This window comes from Pelophylax lessonae (assembly GCF_965119305.1).
Source record: "Pelophylax lessonae genome assembly, chromosome: 3".
NCBI lineage: Eukaryota > Metazoa > Chordata > Amphibia > Anura > Ranidae > Pelophylax > Pelophylax lessonae.
The window spans coordinates 4,857,513-4,885,010 of NC_138770.1; the positions used below are offsets into that span (position 1 = coordinate 4,857,513).

The 27,498-nt window shown below is 45.7% G+C and overlaps 2 protein-coding genes across 2 annotated transcripts in view; both read left to right on the forward strand.

Moving 5' to 3' along the window:
* The window catches only part of LOC309548704 (uncharacterized protein), a gene marked incomplete at both ends in the record, with an annotated part of 31,795 nt that extends 17,950 nt beyond the window's left edge, over nucleotides 1-13,845 (forward strand). The window contains 6 exons of the mRNA XM_082248662.1: nucleotides 12,259-12,386; nucleotides 12,473-12,596; nucleotides 12,713-12,810; nucleotides 13,207-13,413; nucleotides 13,512-13,650; nucleotides 13,826-13,845. Of these exons, the coding sequence (XP_082104788.1) occupies nucleotides 12,259-12,386; nucleotides 12,473-12,596; nucleotides 12,713-12,810; nucleotides 13,207-13,413; nucleotides 13,512-13,650; nucleotides 13,826-13,845 (716 nt within the window). The remainder of the gene's footprint in view (nucleotides 1-12,258; nucleotides 12,387-12,472; nucleotides 12,597-12,712; nucleotides 12,811-13,206; nucleotides 13,414-13,511; nucleotides 13,651-13,825) is intronic.
* Nucleotides 1-26,768, forward strand: part of LOC309549117 (uncharacterized protein) — a 4,285,597-nt gene extending 4,258,829 nt beyond the window's left edge. Inside the window, 1 exon segment of the mRNA XM_082249155.1 lies at nucleotides 25,898-26,768. Within this exon segment, the coding sequence (XP_082105281.1) occupies nucleotides 25,898-26,504 (607 nt within the window). The 3' untranslated portion in view covers nucleotides 26,505-26,768.
* The last annotated feature ends 730 nt before the right edge of the window (nucleotides 26,769-27,498 follow it).

The window sequence follows — 27,498 nt, forward strand, 5'->3', positions numbered from 1 at the left end:
GCCAATTTTGTTACTGCAGCTTGGCTGTATTGCTGGGAAACACTGCCACCGTGTGGTGAATTTTATAACTGCAGCTCGGCTGTATTGCTTGGAAACACTGCCACCCTGTGGCTAATTTTGTAACTGCAGCTCGGCTGTATTGCTGGGAAACACTGCCATCGTGTGGTCAATATTATAACTGCAGCCACCTATATTGCAGGGAAACCCTGCCTCCGTGTGGCCAATTTTGTAACTGCAGCTCGGCTGTATTGCTGGGAAACACTGCCATCGTGTGGTCAATATTATAACTGCAGCCACCTGTATTGCAGGGAAACCCTGCCTCTGTGTGGCCAATTTTGTAATTGCAGCCACCTATATTGCAGGGAAACCCTGCCTCCGTGTGGCCAATTTTGTAACTGCAGCTCGTCTGTATTGCTGGAAAACACTGCCACCGTGTGGCCAATTTTGTAAGTGCAACTCGGCTGTATTGCCGGGAAACACTGCCACCGTGTGGTCAATTTTGTAACTGCAGCTCGGCTGTATTGCTGGGAAACCCTGCCACCGTGTGGTCAATTTTATAACTGCAGCCACCTATATTGCAGGGAATCCCTGCCACCGTGTGGTCAATTTTATAACTGCAGCCACCTATATTGCTGGGAAACACTACCACCGTGTGGCCAATATTATAAATGCAGCTCGGCTGTATTGCTGGGAAACACTACCACCGTGTGGCCAATATTATAAATGCAGCTCGGCTGTATTGCTGGGAAACACTGCCACCGTGTGATCAATTTTATAACTGCAGTTCAGCTGTATTGCTGGGAAACACTGCCACCGTGTGGCCAATTTTGTAACTGCAGCTCGTCTGTATTGCTGGAAAACGCTGCCACCTTGTGGCCAATTTTGTAATTGAAGCTTGGCTGTATTGCCGGGAAACACTGCCACCGTGTGGTCAATTTTGTAACTGCAGCTCGGCTGTATTGCTGGGAAACCCTGCCACCGTGTGGCCAATTTTGTAACTGCAGCCGCCTACATTGCTGGGAAACATTGCCACCGTGTGGCCAATTTTACAACTGCAGCTCGGCTGTATTACCGGGAAACACTGCCACCGTGTGGCCAATTTTGTAACTGCAGTCGCCTATATTGCTGGGAAACACTGCCACCGTGTGGCCAATTTTGTAACTGCAGCTCGGCTGTGTTGCTGGGAAACACTGCCACTGTGTGGCCAATTTTATAACTGCAGCTCGGCTTTATTGCCGGGAAACACAGCCACCGTGTGGCCAATTTTATAACTGCAGCTCGGTTGTATTGCCGGGAAACACTGCCACCGTGTGGCCAATTTTATAACTGCAGCTCGGTTGTATTGCCGGGAAACACTTCCACCGTGTGGCCAATTGTATAACTGCAGCTCGGTTGTATTGCTGTGAAGCACTGCCACCGTGTGGCTAATTTTATAACTGCAGCTCGTCTGTATTGCTGGGAAACACTGCCACTGTATGGTCAACTAAGATGAATTTTCAGGGAACACCAATAGGTGGATAGAGTAAGAGATAGTGAGACAGATTGGGGTAGGGAGTTCTATGGGATACGAGAGGCTCGGGAGAAGTCCTGGATGTGGGAGGAGGTGACTAGAAAGCAGGAGATATTGGGAAGATCGAATAGGATGATTTGGTTGGAATATTGAGACCAGGTTAGTTGTGTAGCTTGGGCGGGGTTGTGGATGACTTTGTAAGTTACTGTTAGTATTTTTAATTTAAATTTGTTGAGTGAGTGGCAGCCAATGGAGGGATTGGCAGAGAGGGGTAGCAGATGCTGAGCGGTTTGTGAGGTGGATGAGTCTGGCAGCAGCATTCATGAGGGACTGAAGGAGGGATATCATATGTAAAGGTAAGCCAATGAGGAGGAAGTTTCAGTAGTCGAGGCGAGAGATAGCCAGGGAGTAGGGATGGGTAAATGGTTCGGGACGGGCTTGAACATCCTCCGTTTGGCCATTTGCCCAACACCAGAAATTTCTGTGTGCGTGTTTTTCTTTATCTTTTTTTTTTTTTTTACAAAATATTGTTTTCAAAGGAGCAGTGATTTTATTAATGCTTAAAATGACAAAAAAAAAAACTTTAACTGACAATTGCGCGGTCAAGCGACGCCGTACCCAAACGAAATTTACATCCTTTTTTTCCCACAAACAGAGCTTTCTTTTGGTGGTATTTGATCACCTGTGCGATTTTTACTTTTTGCGCTATAAACAAAAGAAGAGCATTTATTTTGAAAAAATAAATTTTTTTTTTTTTACATTTTTTTATATGAAATTCCCCCTAAATAAGATGTAAAAACCAATTTTTTTAAAAATTTTTGGCCAATTTGTTTTCTGCTACCTATGTTTGGTAAAAAAAATTGCAATAAGCGTATTTTGATTGGTTTGCGCAAAAGTTATTGCGTTTACTAACTAAGGGAAAGATTTCTGTCATTTTTGGTGTTTTTTTTTTAACGAGTAATGGTGGCGATCTGCGATTTTTTTTGCGGGACTGCGACATTGCGGCGGACAGATCGGACCCTTGACTGACATTTTTGACACTTTTGGGGGTACCAGTGACATTTCTATAGTAATCAGTGCTATAAATATGCACTGTTACTGTAAAAATGACACTGGCATGGAAGGGGTTAATTTTATTGGAGAGGGAGGGGTTAATGTATGCCTGGTGCTTACTGACGTGTGGGGGGGAGGTGACTGTGTGAGACAGGGACAGATCGGATGTCCAGCTATGCTGAACACTCCGATCTGTCACTCCCTGTCACTGAGGAGATCCGCCCGCTCTGTTTACACAGGCGGGCGGATCTCCAAACTGGATTCCCTGACGATCGGGGCAGAGCAGCGGCGATCGCCACCGCTCCTCCCCTGGCCCGACTCCCGCTGTGAATGAAAACAGCAGGAGCGCCGCCTAGAGGGGAGGAGTCTAGCGACGTAGGTCTACGTCGCTAGACGATAACGAGCCACTGTGCCGCAGTAGCAGCACAGTGGCTAGTGTTAAAGTGGTTGAACTGGATACGCACTATACAATTTTCTTTAGATTTTTTCCAATTTCCAAACCTAAACAGTTTCAATTTGTATGCAGTCAGGCAGGCCCTTTCACTACATAGTTGAAGGTAAATCTAACAAAAATAGTTGTATAGTGTGTATCCAGCCTTAGTCTGCCTGTAAAGTGGCGTATATGTTCTGTGTATAGAACCTGCTGCAGCAAAACTGACAATTATAAAGAAAAAAAAATTACATTTAAATTGATTTTAATCAATTGTCGGCAATATAAATAAATAAAAATAACAGTGTGGGGGTTCCCCCCGGTCCATACCAGGCCCTTTAAAATCCCCAAAATCATTCTCGGTGACTTCAACATCCCTGTTACTACAAACACTTCTGCTACTTCTAAATGTTTTAGTCTAACCTCCTCATTTGGCCTGAAGCAATGGATACACAATGGATAGAGGCTTCTACGCACTCTGGTGGCAACACCCTCAGCCTTGTATTCTCCCACCTATGCACTCCATGCAACCTCTCCAACAATCCTCTCCCTCCCTCTAAACACCACTAGGGATGGGCGAGCAGTTTGGACGGAGCATAACTTCAGCCCGAAATGGACCCTTCAGGAGTTTGCCAAACACCCGAATTTTCTGTGTGCTCTGCGTTTCTTCTATTTATTTTACTATTTACATCCCGACGAGTGCACGGTCAATAGGTTGTTAAGAAGTGAGGCCGGGAACCCGCAAGAGTGTCCTTACCAACAAATGAGTCATCAGCTGTCAGCAGGCTTCCCCGCAGACAGCTGAATGTAAAAAAATAAATAATTGTTGGCAAGGAAGATAAAAAATGGGGAAAAAAAATGAGTGGGGTCCCCACCGTCTATACCAGGCCCCATCCATACCAGGCCCAAAAAAAGCTGCATGCTTGGATAAGGGTCTGGTATAGATTTTTAGGGGAAACCCCACACCATTTTTTTTTTAAATGGCGTATCTTCCCCCCCAAAATCCATACCGGAACCTTATCCAAGCACGGAGCCTGGCAGGCCAGGACAGGGGTGAGGACAAGCAAGTGCCCCCCAAACCACACCAGGCCACATGCCCTCAACATGGGGGGGGGTGATTTGGGTTAAGGGGGTCTTCAGGTCTTCAGGGGGCTAATCGGAATCTGGAGGCCCCCTTGAAAAAGGGGGCCCCCAGATCCTGGCCCTCATTTACCAAAAAAAGTGTTAAAGATAAAGACATGAGACACTTTTTGATAGTTCCTTTATTAAAAAAAATAAAAATAAAAAAACAATGTCCCCTGATGTAGATCCATCGTCAATCACAACGACCGCTGCACCGCCGAGCCAAAATAAGAAAAAAAAAACCTCCGCCCACGAGGAAGGCTGACTGTCGAATGCCTGCTCCGCTGGGTGACAGTTTTTAAATAGGTAATGGACATAGCCACCTGGTGATGTCACCTGGTGGCCCTGCCCCTTATGATGTCACCGATCCAACTGGCATTAGTCAGTTACATCACAAGGGGGCAGGCCACCAGATGATGTCACCAGGTGGCCCTGCTGCTAACCTTTTTAAGAACTGTCAGACTGTAATTCCTTGAGAGTGGAGTGTTTTCTTTTTTGGGGTCCAGAGGTGCAGTGGGTGTCATGATTGATGATGGATCTACATTGGAGGACATTGTTGTTTTGATTTTTCTATAGAAGGAATTGTGAAAAACGGGCTCATAGCCTCATTTATTCTTACAATGTACCCCAAACTCATTCACACAGGGGGCGGGATCTGGGGGCCCCTTTGTTAAAGGGGGCTTCATGATTCTGATAAGCCCCCTGCCTGCAGGCCCCCGCAACCACAGGCCAAGGTTTTGGGGAAGAGGACCTTGTCCCCATCAACATAGGAACATGTTGAGGGCATGTGGTCTGGTATGATTCAGGGGGGCACTCGTCCGTCCCCCTCTTTCCTTGCCTGCCAGGCTGCATGCTCGGATAAGGGTGAGGTATAGATTTTCGGGGTACCTCATGTCATTTGTTTTTTAAATTTTGGCATTGAGTTCCCCTTAAAATTCATGCCAGACCCAAAGGGCCTGGTATGGATTTTGGGGGACTACACGCCAATTTCTCCCCGATTTTCTTCTTACCGGCAATTCTTTTTTTTACATTCCGCTGTCATCTGAGAAGCCAACTGACAGCTCATGACTTATTCATTGTTAAGGACGCAGCAGCCGACTTCCCGCTTTCCCTTCTTAACAACCTATTGACTTTGCGCTCGGTGGGATGTAAATAGTAAACAAAATGAAAACACAGAGCACACAGAAAATTCGGGTGATTGGTGAAGTTATCCTCGGCCCAAACCGCTCGCCCATCCCTAGTGGTGTTTAGAGGGAGGGAGAGGATTGGTGGAGAGGATGCATGGAGGGCATAGGTGGGAGAATACAAAGCTGAGGGTGTTGTCACCAGAGTGAGTAGAAGCCTCTATCCATTGTGTACCCATTTCTTCAGGCCAAATGAGGAGGTTAGACTAAAACATTTAGAAGTAACAAAAATGTTCATGTTAACAGGGATGTTGACGTCTCTGAGAATGATTGTGGGGATTTCAGAAGAGAGAAAGTAGGGCAGCCAGGCAGAGAAGTCATCAAGGAAAGTTAATACCGGTCCAGCGGGCCGATAGATCACAGCAATTCTAGAGGAGATTGGAGAAAATAGACGTACAGTGAGCTTCAAATGATGAGAGGGAGGAGAGTGGAGAACCTGGAAGGTGCTCTGTGAGGATAGGAGGATTCCACACTCCACCTCCCTTGTGTTCCCTAGGTCTAGATTTACACCTACTTCATTCATCTTATGGTGTTTATCAATAAATTAAGTAAACTGATCCATGTGCAAATTCATATACAACATAAAGTGCTTTGTGCTCAAGATGCTGTTCCCTGCAGATCCACTGCTTCCATTTTACACCTACTTCATTATATTATAATATTTTCTATAAAGTAATAACCTGTTCAAATTCATGTAATCATACAATATTCTTTTCTCAATATAGTGTTCTCTGCAAGTCCACTGCTTCCACTTTGCACCTACTTCAACAAAGTTCTGTTGCTCCATAAAAGTCCACAAATGAATAAAAAGTTGATAAGGTGTGAAAGTTCTCCGTGCTCCAAACTGTGCCAGCTGTAGTGTAGCCACGCCTTCTTCCACCTCTTACACACGTGATGGTGAGGGCGCCCCCTTAGTAGTGCTTCCCCACTCACCAGAGCAATATGACTCCCAGCTTTTCAGCTACCAGAGTCACAAACATCCTTCACACTCTCCTCACCTCAGATGGCAAAGGAACTGGATCCTCCTCGCTCACTCCTGCAAGTCTGCTGGGCTTTCTGTCAGTCTCCCTCCTAGACTCGGCTTCCTCCTCCGATCGCTGTTCCAGCAGGAGCTCCGCCTCTTCATACACACTCAGGGAGGAGAGTGTAGTGTATTAACACAGACAAGCTGTACAGGTTGCTTCTTTATTCACTGCACATCAGCATGCAACTAACTTCAGCCACACCCAGCTCCCAGACATATACATAATTGTAACATTTTGCAGACAGCAACTTAACCCGTTGCTTACCATACTACATTCCCTCCTCTCTTTGAATAAAACATAACATGCACAACGTATTAATAAGATTAACAAAATGCATGGATGAACAACTAAAAATTTAACCTATAAACTCCTGACTATACACATAGTCCTTAAGGTAGGCCGTTGGATTTGTTGCTCGTTTTTCTCTTGGCCATTCCGATGTGGATGGTTGTGGATTGAAGTCTGGATCACTGGCAGTATCATCACTACTCTTTGCCTGTTCGCCATCTTCTGATACTTGACCTTCTGACTCAATAAATTTCTTCACAAATGAGGAATTACGCACTTTTGTGTGTCCATCTAAATCCTCTAAAACCACTTGAGTACCTCTTTTCTCCTTTACAACATAAGGCTCAGGTTCAAAGGACGGAGCCAGTTTGTTAAACCGATCACTTTGAAGCAACACCTTATCACCCTGTTGAAGGCCACTAGGTTGACAATGGCGGCGGTGGTTTGCATACTGTTCAGCCCGGATCTTCCTTTCCTCATCAATATGCCGAAAAGGTTTCTGACTTGTAGGAGGACCCCCAATGTCTGGCAATTTTGTCCTGAATTTGCGACCACAAAGAAGTTCCGCAGGACTAACGCCAGTGACAGTATGCGGAGTTGTGTGATAAGCCAAAAGAAAACGCCACAGTTCCTTTTTCCAGTCTCTTCTCTCTAAATGAGCAATCCGCAAAGCTTTCAGCAAGGTTCGATTCTGGCGTTCCACTTCCCCGTTAGCCTGTGGCCAGTATGGAGTTGTACGATGATGTTCAATAGCATTTGATTTCAGATAATCCTGAAATTCCTGAGAAGTAAATTGGGCACCATTATCACTCACAATCCGTTTAGGCAACCCATGAGATGCAAAAATGCTCTCCAACCCCTCAATTACAGTTGATGATGTAGCTTTAGTGAGAACTACCACCTCTTGCCACCTTGAATAATAGTCCACAACAACTAAAAGATGGTGTCCAGATGGAATGTCGCACAGATCAATGGCTAAATCTTCCCATGGTCCCTCAGGTAGAACAGTGTGAGTTACTGGTTCTGGTTTAGGTTTGCTGCCCACCAACTGACATGCTCGACATGAAGAAACCAAACGTTCCACATCCTTGTCAATTCCTGGCCACCAGACTTTCTCACGTAATCTTTGTTTGGTGCGTACAATGCCTTGATGGCCCTCATGGGCTAAATGTAATGTACGTTTCCGTAAATCTTTAGGCATCACAATACGATTGCCACGTAGAACTAGTTGTCCTGTAATACTCAGCTCTTGTTTGATTCTGTGATAGCTTGGGTCACAATCCACCCAAACCCCTTGTCTTACACATTTTCTCAACCGAGCAATTTCCGGATCCACAGATGACAATTCTTCAATCTCCCGCGGTGTCAATGCCTGAGGCATGGCGTTAGTAGCCACAAAACGAATGTACTCTTCTGCCAGGTTATGAACAGGTGCAGAAGACTGAGGCAATCTGGAAAGTGCATCTGCCGCATTAGTCGGTCCAGGTCTGTACCGCACTGTAAAGCGATATGGTAACAATCTGAGAACCCATCTCTCAATTCTGGCGGATGGTTTTGAGCGTGGCGAATATATCACTTCCAGAGGCTTGTGGTCTGTGATGATTTCAAAATCAAGGCCGTAGAGATAGGTGTGAAACCTTTCACATCCCCAAACAACAGCCAAAGCTTCTTTCTCGGTCTGAGAATAACGTCTCTCTACATCAGTGAGGGATCTGCTTGCATACTGAATAGGCCTGTAATCGCCTGTGCATTGTCTCTGAACCAAGATGGTGCCTAACCCCACAGGGCTAGCATCGACAATAACTTGGGTGTGTGCAGTAGGATTGAAATAAGCCAAAGTTGTGGCGCAAGTCAGCCGTCTCTTAAGTTCATCAAATGCACCTTGTTCCAAAAAGCCCCACTTCCACGGGACTGCTTTGCGAGTCAACACTCTCAAAGGTTCACTGACAGTCGCCATATCTGGAATAAACTTGGCACAGTAATTCACTAGCCCAAGAAAACTGCGTACTTCTGCAGGGTTTTCAGGATTTCTGGCATCAGACACAGCTTTAATTTTACAGTCCTCCGGACCAATGCCCCTGTCAGACAGCACATGGCCCATAAAAGTCATTTTATTCATTTGAAATGTGCATTTCTTCTCATTTAATGTTAACCCTTTCTCCTTCAAGTGATTTAGCACTGCACGGAGACGTTCGTCGTGCTCCTGTGTGTTTGTTCCCCACACAATTATATCATCAGAAATGTTATGCGTGCCTTCACAACCATGTAGCACTTGCTGAATCACATGTTGATAGGCCTCCGGTGCGGACGATACGCCAAACATCAACCTCTTGTATCTAAAAAGACCTTTATGGCTTGCAAATGTAGTGATGACTCTAGATGCTGGGGTCAATTCAATCTGATGATAACCCCATTTCAAATCCAGTTTACTGAAGACACTTGCCCCATTCATTGCATGCTGAACATCTTCAATAGTGGGAATTGGATGTCTCTCTCTCTGCACAGCTTGGTTAGCACATCTCATGTCCACACAAATCCGAATATCTGTGCCCTTTGGTACAACAACTAACGGCGATACCCACGGAGTGGGCCCTTCCACAGGTTCAATAATGTCAAGGTCTAGCAGCTCTTCCAGTTTGTGCTCAACAGGTGATCTCAGGCTATAAGGAAGTCTGCGTACTGGCTGTGCAATAGGCTTTACATGTGGATCAATGTGAAGCTCCAACTGAAAATCCTTTAATTTTCCAAACCCAGAGAAGCAATCTTTAAATTCCTCTTTCAATGCAGAAATAGCAGGAGACACCATATTCACTCTTGCGCTGCCTACATCACGGCCAATCTGTAACACCCCTAGTGCCATTGCGGTTTGACGACCAAGCAGAGGCGACCCTGTGCCATCTACAACATAGAATTTGGTCTGCAATGGAGGACCAGTCTCATGTGTTTGAACAGAGGTATAAAATTTGCCTTTAAGTTGCAGTGGTGTACTGGAGCCATAAGTATAAATCTGTTTAGTGGTGTTACACAATTTAAGGTGATTTTCTCTGCCATTAAGACTGTGCCAAGAAGCCAAGTCCATAACATTGCATGTAGCTCCAGAGTCAATCAACACTGACACATCTGTATTTCCAATCTTAATGGTTAATGTCCCAGCTTGCAGAGAACACAGGGAGAATATAAATTCACAGTCAGGAGCACTCTCTTTATCCTCAGCTATAACATTTACTTGTGCAGATTGGCCTTTGGTTTTGTTATCTCTGGTTGTACTTCTACACACAGCTGCAAAATGACCTGTCTTTCCACAAGCATAGCACATTTTATTCTGTACCACAGTGCAGTCCTGACTTGTGTGTCCCGCCCTGCCACATTTATTGCAGGTGATATGTAAAGTCCTCTTTGGAAAACTCTCTTTCCTACTCCAGATATTCCTATTATTATAGGTAGGTTTGGAGACTGTATTGACAGATGCAGTGTTCTTGGTTTCAATATGCAGAGCCTGGAGCTCAGACAGTTCAATGGCTTTTGCAATCTCCTGCAGACTAGTAAGTGTGAGACTAGGTTCTCTCAATAATCTCCTCCTGAGGTGCACAGATGTGCATTTCTCTATGACCTGATCTCTGATTATCTCCTCAGTTACAGTCCCAAAATCACAAGACTTTGCCAGATATTTCAGCCTAGTCACATAACTGTCTGTGGTTTCTCCCAGTTCTTGCACAGCCTGTCTAAACTTATATCTTTCATAGGGAATATTTTTCTTTGGCTCAAAGTACTCACTCAGTCTATTCATGGCTGTCTCATAGTCTGAATCTTCCCCTGTTGCTCCCAGGGTTTCAAAAATGTCCTGAACTTGAGGTCCAGCTAGATGCAGCAGCATGGCTCTCTTCTGAGCAGGTGCAGTCACTCCTGTGGCTATAACATAGAGCTGAAATCCCTTCTTCCACTTGTCCCAGCGCTGTGAGAGACTAGTGTGGTCTCCAGACACATCAAACGGTCCGATAGCCGGTAAATCCAGAAAGCTAGCCATCCTCGTCGCCAAAATGTAGTGTATTAACACAGACAAGCTGTACAGGTTGCTTCTTTATTTACTGCCATCAGCATGCAACTAACTTCAGCCACACCCAGCTCCCAGACATATACATAATTGTAACATTTTGCAGACAGCAACTTAACCCGTTGCTTACCATACTACAGAGAGAAAGGGGAAGGATATACAGTACATACACACACAGCACAAGGCTGTGTTCACACTACCAGACGGTTCTCAGGGCTGCAGTTCCTCTGAGCTCCACAAGGTGGTGATCTAACTTCTACCCAGACAGGAAGTCTCTATGGAATACAGACAGGAAGTGATGTCAGATTCTGACAGGATATTCCATTTGGTAGGACGGAAAGAGAAGACAATGCAGGAATTGGAGGCAGAGGAGGTAATATGTAGATTAACCCCTTCAGGGGGATCAGTTGATGAATAATATATCTTGCTTCTAAAGCTGGCCATACATGGTTCAGTTTTATCGTTCAGCCAGCGGGATGAGTGAAAAAAAACTGAAGCGATTCCCCCATCCACACATTGGAGGGGGATGGGGGAATTCTCCCCGCTGCACTATTGTATTCTGACAATGGGGGGCGCTCCTCCGCTCTCAGAATACACAGATCAGTGATGAAGCTATTGGCTGCAGCTGCTGAATGAGTGACTTTTATCCGGCAGTGACCACACATGGATGGAAATGTGATCGATCCCTGCTGAACCAGCTGAATTTCCATGTATCTATGGTCACCTCCCCTCCCCCTCATCTCCTTCATTATATAAGTCATGCTGAGATAATCTCCTATTGGCTGAGCAATATTCTCATTTGTCGCTGAGCTCCTTCTTGCTATTCCTCGTCCTGCCTGTTGTTTCCTTGGATTGATTTTCTGTGTAGTGACCCCGGCTTCATCTCTTGGATGCGCTCGTCTGTTGCTTGTCCTGACCTTTATCCTGATTCCTGGATCTCCCCCTCATCTCTCCTCCATATCCACTTACACAGCTTTTCTCCACACCTGCAGTGACCCGGGGGGGGGGGGGGATGAAAAACATGCAGCAAAATCCATCCCCACCATTAGGAGCTCTGGAGAAAATTGTCTGCTATTTACACTCCGTTCCTCCGCACGTCACCTGATCACATGAGAGATTACTTTCACACTTTCCTGACAGATTTCGGTATGGTAAAGGTCAAAGTTCACTCTTCAGTGTAGGAGAGGTAGGACGCACCCAGAAACAATGATTTGGTTTGTATGGGGGCCTCATATAGAGGGCCCCTCAAATCTCCCCAACCAAATGTTCCTGCATTCAAAGTCTATATGTCCTATGACATCACACTGACCTCACAGCTCTTCCCCCCAATGTCTCTCCATCTGGCTTTTTTTTCTCATGCTCTTAGGATGTGGGCGGACCCTTGGAATTCTCACTTTCAAAAGTGGGTCTGTTGGTCCTGCGTTGTATGTTATGATGTCAGAATGTCTGCAACAAGCTTTTACTCTGCGTAGTGTGGGGGTCCTGTGTGGGTAAATTATACCTCAGTCTGAGGTGGGGCTTTAATAAATAGAGACCTGACCTGAGAGATGAGGAGGATTCTGGCAATATGATTTAATTTTACTATTTGTGTTCAGATCTAGAGTTTTCCTCCTGTGAAGTCTGGAGATCATATGACCATCACATTGCCTCCACCTCCCTCCCTGATAGAATAGAGAAATACAAAGAAGATTCTAGAAGTCACCTGAGAGATCATGGAGGAGAGGTGAGCGGTGCTGGGAATTCTGGGACATTATCCAGTAACAGACAAGGGATGTGTCTGGATGGTGACTGTATCATTGTGTGTGTCAGGTTCCTATAAGGTGTCAGGATGTCACTGTCTATTTCTCCATGGAGGAGTGGAAGTATTTAGAAGGACACAAGGATCTCTACAAGGATGTCATGATGGAGAATCAGCCGCCCCTCACATCACCGGGTAAGAGGAGACTTTATTGTAAAGGAGAGAGCAGTACGGAGGATCCACCTAGATCCCCCATCATCTGATAAACACATAGAAACAATGTATTCAGTCAGTGTGTGTGTTTCCTACAGATGGATCCAGTAATGGGAACCCACCAGAGAGATGTCCCCGTCCTCTGTATTCCCGGGATTCCACACAGGAAGGTCACACCATCCCCCACCATCATCAGGTAGATGAGGAACAATCACTGATAGTATCATTAGGATCTGTACATTATCTGCATTGTTACCATTGATGTCATTTTTATTATATATTCAGAGTGGAAACCTGAGAGATTCTAAAGTTGAGGTTAAAGAAGAGATAAAAGAGGAGGATGATGAGGATAGGGTGATGAAGGAGTCAGAGTTTCTAAGGGAACACAAAGATCTGTACCAGGACACCATGGTGGAGTCATCCAGCTACAGAAACCCACCAGAGAGATGTCCCCGTCCTCTGTATTCCCGGGATTCCACACAGGAAGGTCACACCATCCCTCACCATCATCAGGTAGACAAGTGACAATTATTGGTAGTTCTTATTTATATACAGCATGTTTGTTACAATAAATGTTTTATTATATATTCAGAGAGGAAACCTCGGGGATGATAATATTGATGTTAAAGAAGAGTATAAAGAGGAGGATGAGGAGTATGGAGTGATGGAGGAGTTTTCAGAAGGACACAAGGATATGATGGAGCCACCTAATACCAGGAACCCACCAGAGAGATGTCCCCGTCCTCTGTATTCCCGGGATTCCACACAGGAAGATCCCACCATCCCTCACTGTTATAAGGTTGGTGGGACAAAGTATCTAGAACATGGACGTGTGGGAGCAATGTGTGGATATTTTATGTCAGCTTATATTTTACAGTTGATATTTTCTTGGTTTAGGGTGAAGATCTGATAGATCTAAAAATTAAAGTTAAAACAGAAGAAGAGAAGTATGTGAGGGATGATCAGCAGTCTATGGAGGAGGATGGAATAACGGGGACATTTATAGAGGAGGACACTCCTACAGAGATCAGCACAGGTGGGTCATTAACACTAAATACATTCCTCCACCCATACTGCTCACTGATTGGTCCAGAGTAGGGGGGGGGACTGGGTGATATCAGCCTGTAATACCCTGGTCACTTTCCTGAGCTGTGTTCCCCGTCCTGTATTCCTGTATTTCTCTCAGATAATCTTCCTTCTCTGTGCTGCAGACACAATTTATGTATCTTGACTGGAATTATAGAGATTCTGGGATTCAGCTGGCAGCAAAATGTTACTTTTCACCATAGGTGTTGTGACAGTGTTCACCGTCACTGGGAGTGAGGGACAGATACTTGGGGGACGCTGAGAGAATGGTTTGGATGGCTTCAGATGGGAGAGTGATATTTGTCAACGGTGGCTCTCAAGAAATGTGGAGATTTGATCCCACTTTGCACTGTGGGCCTGTGGCCTGTTGCCATGGAGTCTGTGACACCTAGATGTGTATTCCATGTCCTTCAATGTCAGACAGGCTTTCCCTATTGAATGTGTATTGTGTGAAATCTGCCTGTCCCATTGTTAAATTTTAATGACCTCAAGTTGTTCTGTCCAGATGGCCAGATAATTAGTTCAGGCTTTGCACCTAAATGGGGTGGGTGCAGCCGTACTGGGTGAGAGGATGGCCACAAAGTTAGAGGGGCTTTTAAACTAGGGAATGGGGGGGAGGGTACAGATGTAGAATTAGCCAGTGGAAAGCAAGATTCAGAGGGCAGAAATGGGGGCATTAGCGGTAGGGTGTTCGGAGCTCCTATACCCAGGGTGGGTATGGGGAAAAACCACAAGAGCAGCCTAAAAACATCAAATGAGGATATTTGTAACCGGTCAAAATTACGAGGTTTGTATACCAATGCCAGAAGCCTGGCCAACAAGATGGAAGAGCTGGAGCTGCTGATGTTTGAGGAGGACTTAGATTTTGTGGGGATAACTGAGACTTGGTTTGACAGCTCTCATGACTGGATGGCGACCATTCAGGGGTATTCCCTTTATCGCAGAGATAGAGAAGGTAAAAAAGGGGAAGGGGTATGTTTGTATATTAAGAACAGTATACAGGTAAATATGAGGGATGATATTAATAATGGAGCTAAGGAAGAGGCAGAATCCCTATGGGTAGAGCTTCAAAGGGAAGGCACAGTGGGGAAGGTAATATTGGGCGTATGCTATAGGCCCCCCCACCAGAGGGAGGTGGACCTCATTTTACAGATAGGATTGGCAGCAAGGATGGGAAATGTCATTATAATGGGGGACTTTAATTATCCTGATATAGACTGGGCAGAAGGAACAGCGCACTCAGCCAAGGCTCGGCAGTTCCTAAATGTTTTGCAGGACAATTTCATGGGTCAGATGGTGAATGCACCGACAAGAAACAAGGCGGTACTTGACCTACTGATTACTAACAATGCAGACCTGCTCACGGATATAGAAATACAGGAGAACTTAGGAAACAGTGACCATAGGTCAATAAGTTTCAGTATTAATTACAGTAATAGGAAGCACAAGGGCAATATAAGGACACTGAATTTCAAAAGAGCCAATTTCCCAAAACTGCGCTCACTGCTAGAAAATATCAATTGGGATAGAACCCTGGGAACAAAGAACACAGAGGAAAAATGGGAGTGCTTCAAGAGCATACTTAACAAAGGGATTGACCAGTGCATTCCAAAGGGAAATAAATTTAAAAGAGCAAAATTAAACCCTGGGTGGCTAAACTCCAACATAAAAAATGTATATTAGTGCTAAAGAAAAGGCCTTCAAAAAATACAAGACTGAGGGGTCATTGGCAGCATTTAAGCATTACAAAGAGTGTAATAAGAAATGTAAAGATGAAATCAGGGTGGCTAAAACAGAACACGAGAGACATATAGCGGAGGAGAGTAAAAAGAACCCCAATAAGTTTTTTAAGTATATAAACAGTAAGAAAGCGAGGCCAGAACACATTGGCCCCATAAAAGATGACAAAGGAAATATGGCCACTGAGGACAGAGAAAAGGCGGAAGTGTTAAATAATTTCTTCTCTTCAGTCTTCACAAAAGAATAGGGGGGCTACACAAACCTAGCTTGTAAGGCCGAACTAAACAACACACCTCAGGAAATACCGCCATGGCTAACAGAAGATAGACTTAAAACTAAACTAGAGAAACTTAACATAAATAAATCACCGGGACCGGATGGCTTGCACCCGAGGGTTCTGAAAGAGCTCAGCCAGGTGATTGCCAGACCATTATTCTTGATCTTTAAGGATAGTTTACAGACGGGTATGGTGCCAGCTGATTGGAAAAAAGCCAACGTGGTACCAATATTTAAAAAGGGGCCGAGATATATCCCAGGTAACTATAGGCCGGTCAGCCTAACATCAGTAGTCTGCAAGATTTTGGAGGGGATGTAAAGGGACCACATACAAGAGTTTAGTAATGAAAACGGTATTATTAGTAGTAATCAGCATGGATTCATGAAAAATCGTTCTTGCCAAACCAATCTATTAACCTTCTACGATGAAGTGAGCTGCCACCTAGATAAAGGTAAGCCTGTGGATGTGGTGTATCTGGACTTTGCAAAGGCCTTTGACACTGTTCCCCACAAACGCTTACTGTACAAACTAGGAAGGTAGGTATGGACCATAAGGTGAGTACCTGGATAGAGAACTGGCTCCAGGGGAGAGTCCAGAGGGTGGTGATTAATGGGGAGTACTCGAATTGGGCGGGTGTGGAAAGTGGGGTCCCCCAGGGTTCTGTCCTGGGACCAATCCTGTTTAACTTATTCATAAATGATCTAGAGGAGGGGATATCTAGTACAATCTCAGTATTTGCGGATGATACTAAACTAAGCATGCCAATATCTCCTATGCAGGATGTGGAAACCTTACAAGCGGACCTGAACAAAATAACGGGGTGGGCAACTACATGGCAGATGAGGTTTAATGTTGAAAAATGTAAAGTAATGCACTTGGGGGCCAGAAACCAGAAAGCAAGCTACTCACTAGGGGGGGAACCTCTGGGTGAGTCTAGGATGGAAAAGGACTTGGGGGTACTGGTAGACAAAAGGCTTGGCAGTGGCATGCAATGCCAAGCCGCTGCAAGCAAAGCCAACAGAATACTGGGATGTATAAAAAAGGGGATTCACTCCAGAAATAAAGAGATTATTTTCCCACTCTACAAGACTCTGGTCCGGCCACATCTGGAGTATGCTGTCCAGTTCTGGGCACCGGTCCTCAGGAAGGATGTGCTGGAACTGGAGAGAGTCCAGAGAAGGGCAACAAAAATAATTAGGGGAATGGAGGACATCAGCTATGAGGAAAGACTACAAGCACTGAACTTATTCTCTCTGGAGAAGAGACGATTGAGGGGGGGATATGATATCAATGTACAAATACTGTACTGGCGACCCTAGTATAAGGAACAAACTATTCAGAGAGAGGAGATACAATAAGACACGTGGCCACTCACTAAAACTAGAGGAAAGGCGGTTTAACCTTAAAATGTGTAAGGGGTTCTTCACTGTAAGAGCGGTAAGGATGTGGAATTCTCTTCCACAAGCAGTGGTATCAGCGGGGAGCATTGATAGTTTCAAAAAACTATTAGATGGGCACCTTGGAGACCACAACATACAGGGGTACACAATGTACAGTTAAAAGCAAACACACACACATCATAGGTTGAACTGGATGGACTGATGTCTTTTTTCAACCTCACTAACTATGTAACTATGTAACTATGTAAGGTTAATTGAAAAGTAAATTGGGTCCAGGTGTGCAAGTGAGATATGGGAAAAAGGCAAAATGGAGTGTTGAGGGGAAAGTGATCAAGCCAGCGAACCTTAGGTCTGCCAGCGAACCTTAGTGTATACCTCTGTATCAGGATATGTGTTTGTATACATGTATCACCATATTGACTATCCCTGTTTTTAAGATTTGTATGTATAAAACAAATGTTTGTGTATAAATAAAACATTGTTATTTTTTAAGATTTTCTCTCTAGCGAGTATGTGGCACAATTAAATCCCCTTTTGCCCAGGTGTGCTTGATCACTTTCCCCTCAACACTCCCATTTCCCTTTTTTCCCACATCTCACTTGCACACCTGGACCCAATTTACTTTTCAATTTTTGACCGGGGACGGTGCCTCTGCATATACCCAGCCCACTACTCTCCATACAATCCAATAGTTCAGGGTTATTCTGTTTCTGTATACAATTCCATCTGCATATGGTAATGTAATCGGGCGGCCCCTGGCCTGTGTGTGGTGGTATGATTAGGAGGGGGAGGTCCATGCTGTATATAAATTATGTGTGACTGTTCCATAAAGAGTTCTACTTCACCCTCAATCTAGAGTCTTGTCTCTTATTCGGGGAATCTGCTACAAGGGATTGCTATGCTCTTCATACTCCCTTGGACAGATTCTCCCACCTGAGCTGTGGATCTCTGCAGCTCCTCCAGAGTTCCCATGGACCTCTTGGCTGCTTCTCTGATGAATGCTCTCCTTGCCCGGCCGGTCAGTTTAGGTGGACGGCCATGTCTTGGAAAGGTTGCAGTTGTACCATACTCTTTCCATTTTCTAATGATGGATTGAACAGCGTTCCATGAGATGTTCAAAGCTTGTTTTTTTTAATATAACCTAACCTGGCTGGTGTGTTCCTTGGCTTTCATGATGCTGTTTGTTTACTAAGGTTCTCTAATGAACCTATGAGGGCTTCACAGAACAGATGTATTTATACTGAGGTTAAATTACACACAGGTGGACTCTGTTTATTAATTTGGTGACTTTTGAAGGTAATTGGTTCAACTAGATTTTAGTTAGAGATATCAGAGTAAAGGGGGTGAATACAAATGCACACCACACTTTTCACAGATTTTTTTTTTTTTTTTTAAAGCAAATGTTTAATAAGTTTTGTGCAGTACAAAAATAGTACATAGACAACAAAAGTACAAATATCACAAAAAACTGCCTTACAGGCCACAGCTTACATAAAAAAAACGGGGAACACATAAACATGGCCGATATAAACACAGCAGCTAACTACAGATGAAGTATAGCATCCAAAGCAGGCGTGGGACAATCCATAAAGGGGAAAAAGGAGCGGAGTGGACCGGATCAGTAGGAGTAACACACGTTAAGGAGTACACGTGGAGGAGGCCTCAAGCCATCTATTCCATATCTTATGAAAACGTTTCAAACCACCCCTGTTAATAAACATCACTTTCTTGTAGGGGAGAGTACCATTAATGTCAGCCAGCCAGGTTGGGTGGGGAAGGTTGTATCCAGGTACAGGCTATCAATTTCCTGGCAGTAAACCGGGTTTCACGGAGAAAGCGTTGCGTATATTTGTCAATGTCCTCCTCAGGGAATATCCCTAGGAGACATAGCTTGGGGTCCAGGGATACCGGAGAACCCATGCGGTCATGTAGGAACTGGATTATTTGCGACCAAAAACCCTGCATGCATGGACAGTGCCATATGAGATGCCCGAACGTACCTGGAGACAAGAGGCATTTGGGGCAGATAGGAGAATGGGAGGGATTAAGCCTAGCCATCCACACTGGAGTGAGGTATGATCTACGTATGAGTGATATAGATCTGTGTGAGTCTATCAGAGAGTTTCGGAGACACCAAAGTACTGGCCTCCAGGGCATCACACCAATCATCATCATCCAGTTCCCTGACCTCCTCCGCCCACGACGCCCGAATGCCATAGGCTAGGGCAGTCATAGGTTTAGAGAGCAACATTTCGTATAACAGTGAGGTAAGTTTTTGATGTTCCCGACCCCTAAGCACATCCAAAAGGTCAACCAAGGGTAAGGCTGGAGGGTTGTTGGCAAATTGCGCCCGAATGGCATGTCGAATCTGCAGATAGCGAAAGTGCATAGAGGCCAGGAGCTGAAACTCCCCTCGGAGGGTGGCAAATGATTTAATTGTGCCCTCCGAAAGCAGGTGTGAAAGAAAATATATCCCTCTAGACAACCAAGCACGCGGATCAGGGAGATGCAAGAACTCCGGCAATAATCTATTAAACCACAGAGGAGTCATAGAGTGAAACCCGGTGTCTCCCGTCCTGGAGACTGCCAGGTCCCAGACCCGTCTGTGCTGGAATAGGAGACCACCGCGATCGGCAGTCGGCAGAGAGCCGCCCACCCCTCTAAGTATATTACAGAAAGGGTGAGGGAACCGTGCACCATTGCGACCACAAACCAGCATGAGATACGTATGGCAATCCTGTTTATCAATATGAAAAAGATGAGAGAGCTGGGCTGCAAGGTAATAGGCCGCAAAGTCTGAGACGGCTATACCGCCCAGCTTTGTGGGTTTATGGGTATGTTTCCATGCTAGCTTGTGTCTGCTGGTTCCACACATAAACGTTTTCAACAATCTATCCAAAATTACAAAGTACTTGTATGTTGCATATAGGTGGGTGAATGCCACAGGATATAGAGAATTTTGGGTAGGAGAATCATCTTGATCAGACCTACCCTCCCCATGACACCCAGTGGTAGGCGTGCCCAGGTCTGAGTCTTGGTCTTCACCAGGTCAAACAGTGGTTTAACGTTCAGGGGTATATAGTCAGGTAAGGAACGGTAAACAATAACCCCCAGATGCTTGAAAGACGCCACTCGGGTCAGTGGAAGGGCAGCCTGATCCGCAGATGGAGGGAACACGTCCACGGGGAGAATCTGGGATTTGTCCCAGTTGACTGTGAGTCCAGAAAAGGCACCAAATTGCTTAATGGTCAACAGGGCTTTTTGTAGGAACAGCCTGGGGTCGGCTAGATACAAGAGCATGTCATCGGCATAGAGGCCTATCTTTTCCTCAAAGTCCCCACAGCGCAGTCCACGAATGTCAAGGTCCGAACACATGGCTATGGCAAGGGGCTCCACCGCAAGGGCGTACAGGAGAGGGGATATGGGACAGCCCTGCCGTGTCCCCCCGAGAGAGGGAGAACAGCCGAGACGTCCAGCCGTTAGCCAGTACCCTAGCCCGAGGCGGATGGTATAAAATGGTAAGCCCTTTGACAAAGTTGGGGCCGAATCCGAATCTGCGGAGACACTGCCAAAGATATTGCCACTCAACAGAATCAAATGCCCTAGCAGCGTCAAGCTTTACCACTACTCTGGAGCCTATACAGTCATGCGTTGCCTGTAAGTTCATGAAAAGACGATGGGTATTAAACGCCATATTTTTAGCGGGCATGAAACCGGTCTGGTCGGGGTGGATAAGATACAAAATTACCTTGTTGAGGCGCAAGGCCAAGACCTTGGCCAATATTTTACGTCGCCTTGCAGAAGGGAAATAGGCCGATAGGAGTCCGGGAAGGACGGATCCTTCCCTGGCTTGGGGATCAAGACAATAAGCGCCTCGCGCATAGAGTCCAGTAGGACACAGTCAGCGAACGCAGCTTCATACACAGCAAGCAACTGGGGGGCCAAAACAGCAGAAAAATGGGAGTAAAACTCCACTGTGGGCCATCAGTGCCAGGGGCCTTGGCCTTCGCAAAATGCGAAATAGCCATGACCACGTCATCAACCGATATGGGAGCTTCCAGCATGGCAACCTGCGAGGAGGACAATGTGTGGAACTCAACCGAATCCAACAACAGAGCCAGGTCAGAAAGAGCATAGCGTACCTTAGAAGTATAAACCTCACCAAAGTAGGCAGCAAACACCTCCGTCACGGCTGCCGGATCAGCAGAGTCCTCCAACAGCGACGGATGGAGAGTTATGACCACCGGGGGGCCTAGTATCCATATGAGCGAGGAAAGCCAACAGCTTACCGGGCTTCTCCCCATATTCAAATGTGCGTTGTCGACTGAAAAACAGCTTACGGTCGGTTTTCTCACGGGAGAGGGTGCCGAAGGCGCGTGTGAAGTTTAAGTCGGGACAATAGGTCTCGGGATGGGGAATGCGCATATTGGCGCTCCAGGTCGGTCAACTGTTGTTCTGCCCGAAGAAGGTCAGACCGCGCCGCCCTTTTAAATCGGGAGATACGCGAGGACAAAAGCAAACGAGCATGGCCTTTAAATGTCTCCTACACCGCCGATGGGGCGGCAGAGTCAGCGTTAGATTGAAAATAGAAATCCCATTCCCCAGCTAACGAGTCAAGGTCAGGGACAGCCGTGAGCCAGAAAGGATTCAGACGCCAATGGCAGGTCGGGGGGTCCGTAAATGGAGATAATTCAATCCAATAAGGGGCATGGTCAGACAGTAAGTGAGGACCAAAACGGTCACCAATAAGCTTAGAGGTTAGGACCTGGGAGATCCATATGGAGTCTATTCTAAGCATGGTCGAGTGGGTTGCCGAATAACAGCAGTAGGCCCGGGTTGTAGGGTGTAGATGACGCCAGGAGTCCAGTAAATGAAAACTATGAAGCAGTCTACAAAAGCGGGTATCATGGTCAGGGTAGGCAGGGGTCAAGGGGGGTCCCAGCCGTCTCGGCCATCCTGGACATAAACGTCAAACCCTCGCTGAGGAGCGTGGCATGAAATGGGGGAGGCACATTCCAGGTGAGCAATTTTAACCGTGCCATGGGAGAAAATGGAGTATAAGGTATAGAAGCAAAGAATCAAGAGGCCCCAGAGCAGATAGCACCCCTGCCTGCAGCATAACAAAAATATACAAAAAAAAACCACATAGCAGCTGTGGAGAGCAATAAAACAATCAGAACAATCATAAGAAAGTGGGTAGCACAAAACTCATACATAATAACCCCCCACCCAGCCCAACACAGCCCCCAACCGGTGTGGGCATGCATCCCAAAACAGGTAACCACATTGGAGCAAGAGGCAAGGACCCACTGAAAGTGGAATGCAGCAGTCTCCATCCTTGGTGGCAACAAAACAGAAGAAAAAATGGGGCGAAAGTTCTCCGAAGAGGGGTCCCAGATGCAGGACACAACAGTAGGTGAGCACACAGTGAAAAAAGATGTATGTTCCAGTGTGAGCCGAGGTGCCCCTGGCTATAAGACAGGTAAGTGCAGTATGCAGAAATGGTAGCTGCCGCTAGCTCCCAGGCCCGGGAGCTGCATAGGAACAGGAGACCAACAGCTAGCAACAAACAAATGAAAAGTACATATAAAAGAAAAAAAAAATTAAAAAAAGTGGAAGAAAAAATGAAAAATCCCCCCCCCACTCACCCCCTCAACAGGCTGAAAAAAAGTGCAACAATGGGGGTCTCAGAGCCCCACAATGGCAGGAGAGGTGCACAGTCACAGGAGGCACGATAGAGATCAGTCCAGGGGAGTGCAGGGTCCGGGTGTCCTAAGGCACATTAACAGAAAAGCAAAGGCACATCAACAGAAAAGCAAAAGAGCCAGAACCAGCAACAAAAGTACTCACGGAAGTTGGTCTAACCAGGCAGTAGAAGAATCCGGGTCCTCAAAAAAGTGAACTCTATCGTCGCCAACCACCCGCAATCTGGCCGGGTACAACATAGAATACTTGAAGTTGCGGATCCTCAGGCGCCACTTAACCTCCATAAAGCGGCTACGCAGCTTCTGGACTTCTGCAGGGAAGGCCAAGAAGTTATGATTTTCCAGATGTATATTGCCTTTCTCCCGGGCCAGCCTGAGAACTGCGTCATGGTCCCTGAACTTCAGAAATTTAGCGATGAACTCCTGACCGTAGGTCTTAACCAGGAGGTCCTCCAAGAATGTGGCTGGGATGGTACCCTCCAGCAGGCCAATGAACCGGAGATTTTTACGCCAAGTGTGATTTTTCAGATCGTCCTGTTTGTGCAGCAGGTAAGTAATATTGCGGGAGGCCTGGTCCACTACATTTCTAAGTGGGGGGAGATCGTCCTCCATGCGGCCTATGCTTTCCTCGGCCTCTGACACCCGGCCTCGAAGCTTCTGCAGATCCTGCCGGAGGAGGGAGATGTCCATCCTCACCTTCTCCAACTTAAAGGTAAGGGAAGCCTTGCAGTCAGTAATAGCTTCCAGGATCGCTCTTTCATCCAGCGGCAGTGCGGCCGAGGCAGGAGAAGAGGATAGGGAGTCACCATCTTAGGCCTGCAGGCTTCCCTCCTGTTGGCTGAATTTGTCCAACTTTGCCGCCGCCTCAGAGGTCTTACGGGGAGGCGACATGATCCGCAGATGTCCCAGAGCAGCAGCAGCAAGTAACGGGGTTCAGTGTCATGATATGTCAGAAACAGGAATGTATGTACGGAGGAAAGCCGGGAGAGCACGGCTCACACACGTCCACTCACATACAGCTTCAGGCCACGCTCCCCACTTTTCACAGATTTATTTGTGAAAAGAATTCCATTTATCACTTTCCTTCCACTTCACAATTATGTGCCACCTTGTGTTGGTCTATTACATAAAATAAGTTTACGTTTTTGGTTGTAATATGACAAAATGTGGAAAATTTAAGGGGTGTGAATACTTTTTCAAGGCACTGTATAGGATGTGGTGTCTGAGGGCCCTGAAGTCTATAGGTAGCACCTTCATCAGAATCTATTGAGTCCCTGTGTGTTGGGCAGAGACTATCCCATCAGGTCCTTGTGGGATTCTAACACTGTAGATCTTCCCGTCCAGTCCAGGTTCCAGTCAAGTGGTATTTTCCAGTCCTTAAAGTGATTCCCACCAACTCCCCCCAGATCCGGGAGACAAAAATTCTGCTGATTCTATTATGTAATATCACTCTACAGAGGACTGGAAGACTATGAGAACACAAATGATAGCTTAAGCAAGGGTGTTATGCCTACCTATGATAACCCCCAAGCACCTAAAGCTCCTAATCAAGCTCCAGTAAAGGATAATCCCAAAGAGGAGCTGGAAGGTCCCAGCAAGGGTCACTGCCCTATTAGGTCTAACCGGTAGCAGTTGCTGGCCAGGAATTCAGATTATGTTGTATAATGTACTGCCTATAATTATTGCATTTTTTTGGTAATCATCTGTTTATCTTGCTGAATTTCAGTGTTTTATTATTATTGTAAGTTAATGCCAAGAACAGCTTCTGTAGGCACATGTAGGTTGACCTCCCTACATAGGTGGTGCTGATGCAACCACCCTGCCAGGAGACTAGAGGACAGGAGAAATGCACATTCCTCTTAGTTCTCTTTACATGTCATTGGGTGATCTGCTGTCCGATTGGACGCTATCACCCAGATGACCAACACAGACATCTTTAGAGAAGGCAATGCTTCTAAGAAACAATGGCTCACTGCAGTTGGTGCACATGTTACGTGTGGTTAGGTGAAGGACAGGAACCTGCTTGATCGAGAGAATGTGCCTAGCATCAGGGAGAGATTCTGGAGGAGGAGGGGCAGCAACCTTTATCTTGGTTGTTCTCCTCCCATTCCTCACTCTCTGACCTCTGGTGGGGCTCAGCCCACTGTTATTCATGACTAAATCATGGACTAAATAAGGAAGTGCAGGACTTCTTTTGTTGGGACGATGGCAATGAGTGATAAAGGGGGAGGGGACACTCATCTTATAATCCCCCATCACTGTCACAAAGACAGTTCTCATTGTTTCCTCACTCTCTGACTAAGGTCCATGAATAAAGAAATGAACTGGTAGGAGATCAGAGGACCCATTTACTAGTTACCTTGAGGGGGGGAATTGTAAGATCCTCAGAGACAAAGCTGTCTAATGTGGGCGGAGTCCTGATTTAGGGGAACCAATCTGCTCATGTCTAGTAATAATCTTTTTATTTCTATTTTAGTACATGGACGGGAGATGAGGAAAACCTCAGAGGATTGTCTCACTTTGTCTCCAGACTGTAAAGTAGAAGATGAGGACATCACACAGTATAGTCCAGGAGAAAACCCGGCTCCCTCAAATGTCCATCCGTCACCACACAGTGTAGATGGACCATCGTATTCCTCCTATCCTGAGGAACCTCAGACTGTGAGGGATGGTGCCGGACCATGGTATTCCTCTTATCCTGAGGAACCTCAGATTGTGAGGGACGGTGCCGGACCATGGTATTCCTCTTATCCTGAGGAACCTATAGATTGTGAGGGACGGTGCCGGATCATCGTATTCCTCTTATCCTGAGGAACCTCAGACTGTGAGGGACGGTGCCGGACCATCGTATCCCTCTTATCCTGAGGAACCTCAGACTGTGAGGGACAGTGCCGGACCATCGTATTCCTCTTATCCTGAGGAACCTCAGACTGTGAGGGACAGTGCCGAACCATCGTATTCCTCTTATCCTGAGGAACCTCAGACTGTGAGGGACGGTGCCAGACCATCGTATTCCTCTTATCCTGAGGAACCTCAGACTGTGAGGGACGGTGTCGTCCTTCCAACAGATAAGAGGTTTTCCTGTACTGAGTGTGGGAAGTGTTTCCATTCTAAACCTAATCTTATTGTGCATAAAAGGACTCACACTGGTGAGAAGCCGTATTCCTGTCCTGAGTGTGGGAAATGTTTTTCACAAAAGGCCAATCTTCAAATACATCACTTGTTTCACACCGGGGAGAAGCCATATTCTTGTTCTGAATGCGGGAAATGTTTTGTAATAAAATCACGTCTGGTCACACATCAGAGATCTCATACAGGGGAGAAGCCATATTCCTGCCCTGAGTGTGGAAAATGTTTTGTAATAAAATCACATCTTGTCACACATCAGAGATCGCACACTGGGGAAAAGCCGTATTCCTGTCCTGAGTGTGGGAAAGGTTTTGTAATGAAGTCACATCTTGTCACCCATCAGAGATCTCACATGGGAGAGAAGCCGTATTCTTGTCCTGAGTGCGGGAAATGTTTTGTAATAAAATCAGCACTTGTCACACATCAGAGATCTCACACGGGGGAGAAGCCGTATTCCTGTCCTGAGTGCGGGAAATGTTTTTCACGGAAGTCCAATCTTTACAGACATCAGGGATGTCACACGGGGGAAAAGCTGTATTCCTGTCCTGAGTGAGGGAACTGTTACTCAATGAAGACCTGTCTTCCTGTACGTCAGGGATCCCACACAACCCTCAAGGTGTATTAGTGTCTTGAGTGCGGGAAATGTCTTCTATATGAATGTTGCTGGACATGTGGGGAAGAAGCACACCCTGATATACACCTCAGATATACTCCATGGCTGATCTTCATCATGTAAGAAACACTTCATAAGGAGATCAGAGATCACCAAAGACATGGATGAAGTGTTGTCCCGTGTTGGCCATTGATAGCAGGAGAAAAATAAAAATGAGTCATCTCATCACCTTTCATTGGCTGAGTACATTTTGTGGTGGAAGATTTCACAAACACTTTTTGTCTGTTTTTAAAATGATTTGTGGACAAATGTGAGAAGCTTTCATCCAGTCTGGAGAAATTGGTTTACTTCATACATTCCTTTCTATGATCCTTTAATCCATCTAGTGTCCATAGTGCAGTATTGCACTATTCTTTCTGATTGAGGTATTTCAGGGAAAATGCCATATTATGGCCATTAGATGGAGCTGACGATCATAGGAAATCACTATTACCTTGAATATGGCAAAACTTTGTCATATTTGGTGGGCAAATGCATGTCACAGTCTTCTAGATTTTTTCTGTATAAATAGTCCCTTTCATTTCCTTTGTGGTTACATGAGTACAGGAGAAATCGGAGAACATAAATTAATTAAACCAACAATATTAAACCCATCATTGATTTATAACAGAAGATACCACATGTGTCCAATAGATGGCACTAAGTATAATAGAAATGAATGCCATCTAGTGGCTGAATGCAACATTTCCAATTTTAAATCAATGTCAAACATTTGCACCAGCACAGCAGAAAGCCGAATAACATTTGTTGTGTTTACCCCCCCCATTCACACAGAAGGAATGTACATGCGTTTTTACTGGATGAATTGCTATGCAAGGTTATTCATGAATAGACCCCTACATGTCAGGAGACGTTTATATAAAGATGGGAAGTA